The sequence below is a fragment of the Haliotis rufescens genome, unplaced genomic scaffold (assembly GCF_023055435.1).
Source record: "Haliotis rufescens isolate VD_foot unplaced genomic scaffold, xgHalRufe1.0.p SCAF_2, whole genome shotgun sequence".
Taxonomy (NCBI): domain Eukaryota; kingdom Metazoa; phylum Mollusca; class Gastropoda; order Lepetellida; family Haliotidae; genus Haliotis; species Haliotis rufescens.
In genome coordinates this window covers 54,939,015-54,949,745 of record NW_025963890.1, presented here as the reverse complement: position 1 = coordinate 54,949,745, position 10,731 = coordinate 54,939,015, and the positions used below count along the sequence as shown (strand labels likewise).

General features: G+C 38.8%; 1 protein-coding gene across 1 annotated transcript; it reads left to right on the top strand.

Annotated features, from left to right (window-relative positions):
- Positions 1-1,136: 1,136 nt before the first annotated feature.
- LOC124140902 (fucolectin-like) lies at positions 1,137-10,385 on the top strand. Its single transcript, XM_046508726.2, has 4 exons — positions 1,137-1,330; positions 6,837-7,070; positions 7,445-7,681; positions 8,133-10,385. The coding sequence occupies exons 1-4, from the start codon at positions 1,261-1,263 to the stop codon at positions 8,393-8,395; spliced, it is 804 nt and encodes a 267-aa protein (XP_046364682.2). The 5' UTR covers positions 1,137-1,260; the 3' UTR covers positions 8,396-10,385.
- Positions 10,386-10,731: the final 346 nt, after the last annotated feature.

Below are 10,731 nucleotides of genomic sequence, written 5' to 3'. Positions count from 1 at the left end.
GTTAGCTCGTCACGCCGAAGACCCGGGTTCGATTCCCGACATGGGTACAATGTGTGAGGCCCATTTCTGGTGTTCCCCCCCGTGATATTGCGTGAATATTGCTAAAAGCGGCGTAAAACCGAACTAACTCACCCTCACATAGAGACTGAACACCAAATTAGTATGCCTTATCGGCAGGCATCACAAGTGGCACGTTTGTGATGTCATACAGTGCTGACAAAGAAAAGACCGTGATGAGGACTGATGTTCATAATCTGGGATTCGAACACATGGATTCTGTTACTCAGGGACTCAACTCTACACACCCAATTGCAGTACCTCAGATGACCTCCATCTACGTTTATGATTGATCTGAAGCACCATATGATGACAATAGCCATGCCAATCCTTGCTTGGTTTACGCGACCCAGAACCATGCGCACTGACCACATTGAAATCACCACCAACCAGACTTTGTCAGATGAACGCCTGCCTATGCTGTATGTTTCGCATGAGGTGAGGTAAAGTGAGGTGAGGTGAAATGGGGTTGTGTGTGTGTGTGTGTGTGTGTGTGTGTGTGTGTGTGTGTGTGTGTGTGTGTGTGTTTGTGTGTGTTTGCGTGTGTGTTTGTTTGACTAATGCCCATTGCATAGTGCTAGCCCACTGAGATGCCATGCTGCAGTTAAACATGAATATCCCCCTAAGACACAGTATACTGACTCCGAGCCGACTAGTCCTTGTTTTAGCCCTTTATTGCCGAGCGCCAGGCAGGGTAACAACAAGAACCATATTGGTGTGACGCGGCCGGGGATCGAACCACCGACATTCCGCTCTCCGGGCAGACGTTCTATCCACTAGACCACTGAGGTTGTCGTTTATTATGAGATTATTTTGTCTAAATGACAGGGAAAATTCGAATATGAAGAACACCAATATTGACATTATGTAATGACATTTCCCATTACATATGATAGTTGCTGTATGTGACATGGTAGTTCTGTGGAATGCTGTTCTGTGGGAGTGTAAGCTAATAAAAGCTTGAGACAACCCTTGCTGTCTTCTATCGAACTTCCAATCGGAGGAGTTCCCGTGAGAGTTACTGTGTTGTTTTGAAAATCGATGGGTGAAACGCCTGCCAATAACAACGTGTGATAAACACCAGGGAGCCAGGCCACATAATTATAAAGCCATCATTAATTAATTTAAGAGATGTCGTCGATGAGTTCAATAATATCAACGTCCCACCTTCAGCTCCAGGAGGACAATGTGGTGTGAGGAAAGATGGGCGTCGTTGTTCTTAAATTGACCTGCATGTGCTTGCTTATTCTTCATCATTTCGCATCAGTTAGTGGTAAGTAGTCTCAACTTATAAGAAACTCCCAGTATTGACAATCTGTGTGATGAGGGTTACAGCAGTCATTGCCTCAGTAAAGCTTTCAAAAACGTTTTATGTTTAACAAGTCGAATACTCATTAATGACAAAAATGATATCCAGTGCAAATCCTTAATAATATATTCTTTTATAATCATGATTGTTATTGACTATGAAAAGAGTTTTGTCGTTAATATTAATAATGATCGATAGAGACAAGAGACTTTTAAATAGAAATTTCACCATTCGGAACCAAGTATTACATTCACATTCTGGTATGTACACCTGTTTTAACGAACACCTGGCGTCATCGCTCATTTGCGGTCATCCTTTTATGTTAATGTCGCCACCATTTTACCTTTCATACACAATGGATCCTGTTTCATCGGATAATCGAGAATAATTGAGAATTATAATTCTCTGGCGTTGACGTTTTATATTCATTTATTTCACATATATGGCATATGTCGATGGCAAGATGTATCAACATGAGAGTTATTCCTCCCACTGGTTTCTTACAACTATCGTGTTGATATGCACTATAAGTATGCCTTAACTTACTCTACTGTATATTAACTTAATATGGGTTTAACTGGTTTACTCACTAGTTGATAGTGATTCATAAACACATGCGCATGACTAATCGTACAATAAGTTCTGCAGATATTTCTTATGAGTATGGTAAGTGGTTTGTGGCTCTTGTTTAAATTACTGATTATCTAGATAAACAGATATAGAGAACATGTATAAGTCTTTCATACCATTTTTTACTATTGTTGTCATTTTGGGGGCAGTTGAACAAACGAACATTCTCTATTGTTAGAAAACACGATTTGGAACTCTGAGTAGTATTTGCAACACGGTTCGTGGCACCAGTCGTGAGAAACCTTATGATGAAACAAGTTTCAAATCTCTAAAAGAAAGAAGATACCGTTTCAAATTGAAGAACTTTTATAAAACGAATACCGGTATCGGACCTTAATATCTCAGAGAACGTATTCACCAGCTCAAGTATCAGATAATTACAATTATAATCTTAGTTATGGATCTAAGTTGCAATCAACTGTACATGTAGGACCCAAAGGTTCGCAAAATCGGCTCTTCCTTGTGCGATTAAACAGTTGAAAGCTTATCCCGAGTACTTAAATCGACGCTTGTTCATTAAGTGAATGTAGCACTTAAATCGAAGGCCCTGTCCCTACAAATAAGTATATAGACTAAAACGTTTGCTCTACATGCAAATTATGCATTGTTGCCTCGGACTCGGCTGCAGCAAATTAGATGCTCATATAATTTATTTTTTATAGTTTTACGGACAGATCACATAGCAAATGTCGTTTCCATTTTCAAGATCCTTTATATTTTCTAATTACATGCAGAAATTGTGACAATATTAGAAGAAATTATACCTTTATACCCATGGATGTAACCTAAAGCCAGTTTTGTAAGGCAACTCTTCATTTAGTATCTCAATCAACATGGAAAATGTCAATAAGTCCACGATGTTGTTGTCATAGGCAAAATATTCGAATAGAATTAATAATAATATCAATAACTTTTGTGATAATCATTGGAATTGAGATACTGTATTCCTGTATCTTGGACACCATTAGCTCTAGCTTACGGTTACAGATATATTTTATGTTCAATTGTCATGCTGTACTTGCTTGCTTACCAATCAAATGATGTCTATGAATAATTATTCAGTTGTGTTAGTTATTAAATCAATTATACTGTCGTCAATGAACTATAATACATTATGTGTACCTTGTTATTCTTTCTGCTCGACAAACAAGTCGAACTTTGTAGTGCACAAGATGCAATTACTACGCAATTATTCATAAAATCAATAAGTGTTCCAGGGGCGTTCAATAAGTTTTGCAACTTGGGCATTTGTGTTTACACAAAGAATGTCAACTTGTGGTAGGTGTAACGCTAGTCATAACATCAGGTTGAAACGTGTCACAACAAGTTCCAGACACAACAATAAGTTAGATGAGATGTGATGGCTTCATTCACCTGAGAATGGTCACAATTATCGGTTCTCTCAAACATGAACAACTCGCTGTAATAAAGTTCCTTACCAAGGAGGGATGCAAAGCAAACGAAATCCATGATCGCATGTGTAAAGTGATAGGTGAGGGTGCTCCTGACTATTCCACAGTTTGCCTTTGGTCTCTACAGTTTAAAAGGGTTAGGGACTCCATAGACGATGACCCAAGGTCAGACAGGCCTTCAGATGCCACCCAACCGGAAACCATTGCTGCTACAGAAAGAAGTGAGTGAGTTGGATTTAACGCTGCTTTTAACAGTATTCCAGTTATATCGCGGCGTGTTAGCTTAATACGGGAGGAAAGCCCGAAGTGATGCAGGTCTAAGACGTTTACCACTTCGGTGAAACCCACGAGCACGGGTATGGTGCTGACAAACCTAGAAACATAACTGGGGCGAACCGGGAATCGAACCTACAATCATAGGTTTCTGGCGTGCCCAAGGGACGCAACTCTGCACAGTGAATCGCGGCGCCTTAGACGACTGGGCCCCCGTGCGACCTACAGAAAGAAGAATTTTGTCTGACCGACGAGTAAAAGTATCTGAACCTTCCTGGGAATTCCAAATATCAGTTGGAAGTGTTGGAACCATTATTCATGAGCATCTTGTCCAAGATATCTGCAAGATGGATACCTAGAAACCTCAGAGCTCAAGATCGCCATCAGAGAACTGAAGGTTGTCGAGACACCCTGGATCTCTATACTGCGGATGAAGCCGGATTTCTTTCTTGTCTAGTTACAGGTGATGAAACATGGATCCACCGCTGGGACCCAGAAACTAATTTGGAATCCATACAATAGAAGCACCAAAATTCTCCGCCTCCGAGGCAGTTTCGCACTCAACCATTGGCTGGCAAGGTAAAGGCCACCATATTTTGTGATGCAAGAGACATATTACCGATTGATTACATGCCATCAAAAACTACAATCAATGGACAGTATTATGCTAATGTAATGAAAAAATTGCGAAAATCTATTCGCCAGAAACGTCGTTGGATGTTAACACATGGTATTCTACTTTTGCATGACAACGCTCCGGTTCACAAGTCGAGAAATGCACAAGCCGCCGTATGTGAATGTGGATTCGAACAGTTAAATCAAACATCCTACAGCCCAGACTTAGCCCCCAGTGACTATGTCCTGTTACGGCAAATGAAATCTGCCCTACGTGGAAGACGCTTCCAGGATGACGAGGACATAAAGGCTGCCACAGAGGCGTGGTTAGAGGGCCAATCTGTCTATAAAAGAGGTATCAAGACAAATGGAATAAATTTATTGTGGGGAATGGAGATTATATTGAAAAATAAAAGTGCAAAAGATATTCTGTGACTTGGTCTTATATTGAAGTTGCAAAACTTATTGAACGCCCCTCGTATCAATACATCAATTGATGCGAATGCCCAAGTGTTCCTTTACTCATTTGTTCACGCATCGCTGGGGGACAGGGCGGCAACACCTTGTTGATATCTTTAACTACCCGGGACAGAGACAGCCAATGCGAAGGATTGTATTTTATAAGGATGAACTTTCCATAAACATCAGCACTTCAAAGTGGCTTTTTGTACAAATAAATACTTTTGGGGTATGGGATATTTAAAAAAACAAGGATCTATTTCCAAAAAATATGGAAACGATCATTTATCCTAAGGTTTTGCCACAAATCGATCGCGGAACATGCTCATGTCCTGTTCTGGTAAATAACGCAACATATTAAATGGTAAATAGTAATACATGTTTTTACCATTCTCTTAAACGCTGTCAAAGTGCATATTTGAGTCTGTACCAGTGTAGGGGAGCCGAACTGTGGCAAGTTTTCATGTATGTTCCGCCTCATGATGACATCATATTTTAGACCTCCGCATAAATGCAGACACTATTTGGATGTCAATCTGTTAAGTTGCAACGTTTGTTGACATTAGTAACTGTTGGCTACACCGCGGTGCTATTTTGTATTTCCACTTATGGTAGTGAGGAAACTGTAACTGTGTCGGAGTTTTTCGTCCTAATTCAAAGCGCATATTATCCGACCAGGTGACATATTTAAAAAAAATATTATTTTATTACTTTTTGGAGTACACAAACAATAAGTTTACCCAATACAGTTCACATTCAATCTTAAATACATACAGGTTACAAAGTATAACAATTTATTCTATAGATAATAACAAACAAAACTATTCCAGTGTCAGGGTGGCAAGACATATTCGTTGGATTGTGTAAGTTCGTGGATTTACACGAATAGATGGCGACAGGGGGACCACAATTTCATGAACTGTGTGTATTTACATTGTGAATGTGATATACATTATATTTCTGTCGATCTAATATGAATCGGTTATTTTTTGTTTAATGTGTTGGAAATTTGGTTTGAAGTCGAAAATGTTTGATTTGAATATTTTTCGATTCGTTTTTGTTGATATCCTATTAAAATTGTCAATTTTGAAAATTCTATTTTTGTTCCAGTTTTGTCTTTGATCCATCATTTGACATATTAATGAGACACTAATGTTTAAAACGTAGCTGTGCTTCATATAACATTCAATAAAAATTATTCATTCTGAAATTATTATAATGCATTTTTCAATACATATTCATAAAGACATATCCTCGACTTTAATGTCGTGATTCACAATTTGCGCGTGCAATTTCATGTACGGGGTTCATGTAATAGTATGGGGTGGAATCACAGCTCATGTGAGAACAAACTCATCATGAAAACTTCCTAAATTTGAATGACGTAATGTACGACATCGTTCGAGATCACGTTCAACTCTTTCTGCAAATGCAGGGACGTAACGTCACTTTGCAGCAGGATAATGTCAGCCCACGTTAACATCTTTCCAAGGCAAGCGTGTCCACTAAGTCTAGTTTCCACCCTTGCCATTTCAAGCGTACTTTTCTTTGCACATTTCGATAGTCCAATCAGAAAACGTCTTACAAATTCAACATCCGTCTTCCGAAAATGTGGTCGCTGCTATCGCCAAAGCCATCGTCTGTTAAATTTGCGCTGAAAGTATTACAAATAGTAAGCTAGCACAAATACTTTCGGAGAGTTTTCATTTTGCAATCAACTCGCCATAGTACTTTGATATATTTGAGGAAAAACTTCATTGTTTTTTAATTCAAACAACAGAATGCTTATCGCAGTGACTGAGATATAGTGCTATTTTGAAACAACCCCCCGCTGAGCGTTTTTTAATAGAAGTTTCTAGGGCGTGTCTCTCTGTCTCCTGTTACTAGGTATTGGTTTTGTCAATGAACGTGTTGTGATAAAATATTGTTCCGATGAATGACTTATGTTGTTACTTTCAATAACATAACATGTATATCACTTCAAATGAAGCACAGATACGTTTTCCGTTGGTACATTAACTAACAGGATTTAAAGCCTGCCTATTTGTTGAGGACAACAATGTTATTTTTACTTCTTTCAGGATATTGCCTTGACAATGTTGCCAGAGGAAAACCTGCTGTACAAAGTTCTATAGGGTATAGTGCAAGTCCAGGTCGAGCAGTAGACGGAAACGGAGATCTTCACTGGGGAGGTTCATCGTGTACGTACAGCCCCGGAACCAGTAGTCATCCACTGCCGTGGTGGCGGGTGGATCTGCAGAAGGTCGTTAACGTTGAGGCGGTCACCATCGTTAACAGAGGATTCAGCGAATTGGGTAGGCATGCATTGACAGACGGGATACATTGGCTGGATCCCACATCAGCTGTGGTGACAGAGAGTGTGAGAGTGGTTTCATGCTTTGAACTGCGAGGGGAGAGGAGAATCGAAGGTTATTCATGTCATATATGTTTGCCTCTTCGCTGAAACCAGCTGGTGCTGTCTTGATCATAGTAAATGTGGGATTCGAACCCCTGATTCTCGATGACTGGTTCATATGTGCATTTTATTCACTGGTTTGTGTGGTCTCATCAACAAAAAGACCAGTGTCGCGATTCCCATGCAATATGAACGTTTAATTAACAATTTATGTCGACATGATAATACGTGTACCTAAATGATTTTTACACATATACATTTCCTTGTTTCCAGCCTGGCGTCTACACAACTTTGACGTTGAAGTATTCTCAGTTGATCCAGTTGTAAACCCTGGAGAGAACAGTCAGATGTGTTTTTCCTTCTTTGGGGAATTTGGGAGTGCAGTTACAGAAACTCTTAGATGCATGTATCCCGTTGAGGGGCGCTATGTCCGGATAAAGAAGAGGCAACATCTGAATAGTGAGGACAGGCTAACTCTGTGTGAAGTGGCAGTCCACCCAAAGATATATGGTCAGTCAAACAATAGTCTAAATGTTTAATAGTTGAACCTTGTTTAGACCTTGACGGTGCCAAATGTAATTGTCATCTCACAGTATTGATCAGGCCAACCCACCAACGGGAGTTCAACTGAAGTTGCAAAATGTTCTTATTTAATTAATTGAGATGGTATGTTGGTGAACAGTGTCATAAACGAGTAATTTATACTTTATCGCTTCTAAAATCAAATGTCACTGATAATGATGCATTTTGGAATGCAATTATTAGAAAAATGATGTATTTGACCATTTGATAGTCTTAAGGAAAAAACAAACTGTAATTTTGTAATACTGTAATAATGCGTGATCTATATATAATTACTTCTTGAGCATGAAGACAATATATTAGATCAATAACGTAACTGAGAAATAAGTATAATTATAATCACATATGAAAGTATTCACTGTTTCTTTGATACTTTCAGAAAATAACTGCAGCTTCAGTCAGAGGTCCCCGTCCACATTTGTGCCCTACACAGAGATGTATCACACGACCAGACCAAGGCATGAAATCACCGGTAGCTTGAAGACCTGCATGATTGAATGTAAACGGATGTGGGCATGTGATGGCTTTAACTTTAATATCCTGGACAGCAACAATAGTAATGGAACATGTGAGTTTGTGTCTGTGTCACTGGCAAAACTGTACAACAAACCGGGATGGACATTTTACAAGGCCATGTGTTAAGAAACTCCAGCAAAACATGTATAGGAAATAGTATGTCGGCAGGGTTGCTCAACCCTAGCTTGACATGTGTCAAAGACAAAGTTGCTTTTATCGGTTATGTTGAGGTTTATGAAAACAGCATACATATCTTTTAGATACTGTTAGAACTTGAGCACATGGAGTAACAGTGGGGGTAGCTTGGATGGACAAATCACTCATCTTTGTATTGGTACAATCTGAAGCGTTCCTGCAAATTTGAAAGTTAGGAAATTTTAATAAGGAACTTGAAGGCAAAAAGTGATCTTCTCGAAAACTAATATTGCTTTAACAAATACCCTGAGACATGTTTTTCTTTTTCATGCTACGTATGAAGGCATACACAATCATGCAGCCCACATATACAGCGACAAAGTTAAAGTGGTCACAAGTGCACAAACGTACCGTCACCAACACAGTAGTATGCACACAAATGAAGGTTATATATTATGTTAACAGTTACTACTTTTTCTCAGTTGGTTTGAATTCGAATAAAAGTACAAGTTCACAAAAGATTCTTGAAAACTCTTGACACTGATGTTAAAAATGTAATTCACAAGGAGGGTAACTTGGATGGAGACATCACACAGCTTTGTATTGATACGATCTGAAGCATTTCTGCAAATTGTAAAATTAGGAAATGTTGATAAGGAGGCTTTTTTAACAGAGCACTTGAAGGCAAAAAAGTGTTCTTCTCGAAAACTAATATTGCTTTAACAAATACCCTGTGACATGTTTTACTTTTTTATGCTACGTATGAAGGCATACACAATGATGCAGCCCACATATACAGCGATAAAGTTAAAGTGGTCACAAGTGCAGAAACGTACCGTCACCAACACAGTAGTATGCACACAAATCAATTCACAGAACTGACTCATTCAGGCACGTTTATAACGAATGACAAACCGCTGAAGAGGACACAAGTGCACAGACCTACCTGCACAAACACAGTTGTATGCACACACGCAATTTACGATATATAAGCATCAGTGTATGCATTGCCTTCTTCCTTGGAAAGGGGGTAACTGATTTTTGTTAAACGTGGCTCATCACCACGTTTCTTCTCTCAACGTGATAACTTATGTATGTCCTCTCTGTATCAAGCTTGCTTTCTATTGTAATAATACTTTTTACATGGGAAGTTTTCGATAGCACTAGGTGTTATCACAGAATTCACTGGACTATTCATATCATTTTCACATTTGTTTTGCCCTTTACACCAAATTGAATCTTGTTCGGTCGACAATCAAGAATGGTCATTCGCTTGCATTGACGTTAATTATATATTTATGTTAACAGTTACTACTTTTTCTCAGTTGGTTTGAATTCGAATAAAAGTACAAGTTCACAAAGATTCTTGATAACTCTTGACACTGATGTTAAAAATGTAAATCACAATGTATATATATATATATTTAAGAATTGACTTGAACTTTGTGTGAGTTCATTGGAGTATGAACCTTCATAGAGTGAGGGTCAAACTGTATGAACGTCAAAGAGAGAGGTGACATGAGCGTATCTATGCATAATTTGCCCTTGAGAAACATCTGACACAACATATGTCGTCAAATAATGTCACCATTTGACGAGAAAGGTCGGTGAAGAACTACCTCAGTAAGTCAGTCACAATGACAGCTTGAGGTAATACATTTACATCAAGTACAAGACGTCAAAATGGCCGACACGATAAACTTGTAAGGAGAGATTTCAGAAGTTGTCAATTAACCTGTGGCGTGTACATGTGTTTTAGTCATCATTGATTGATTGGCCGATCATTGAAAGGTGATTAAAGATGTGTCAAATAGATACAAGGGTAAATTCATAGATTGCTGTGGACTGCTGTCACTGTCAGCCAAGACACGGATTGAGTCGATACTACGATAGTTTGGATGTGCATTTCTTCGTTTTGTTCACTTGGATGGGTCGTAGCGAGGATATTCGTGAACGATCATGCAGTCATTTTCTCTCAATTTTCTCAATGTATACTAAAAGGCTGAGTTCATGATTAAAGGGTCTAAAATGATCAGAAAGAACGCTTCGGTGTATATTTGTGCTAGGGAATTCTAGGGAAGTAGTCCGTCAGTGTTTCAAGAATAAGGTCGCGTGAAAACGCATGAACGTCAAATTGTGTCGTTCATACACTAATGAACGTCCATTTCGCGGTCATGTGACCGATCTCCCGTCCAATGGAAGAGAAGTATATCGTGTAAACTTCAGATTTAATTTTTGTATTATGTTTCAGAATATATACCATAGAATACCATTCATACCATAGAATTGTTATTCAAATATTTAAGGGTCACACGTTGACCAGTTGA

Bases quoted from the DNA above. Each gene is read 5' to 3' on its own strand.
- LOC124140902 (XM_046508726.2), top strand. From the start codon at position 1,261: ATGGGCGTCGTTGTTCTTAAATTGACCTGCATGTGCTTGCTTATTCTT. The intron at 1,331-6,836 runs GTAAGTAGTCTC...TACTTCTTTCAG, and splicing joins TCATTTCGCATCAGTTAGTG to GATATTGCCTTGACAATGTT. The intron at 7,071-7,444 runs GTAGGCATGCAT...CCTTGTTTCCAG, and splicing joins CAGAGGATTCAGCGAATTGG to CCTGGCGTCTACACAACTTT.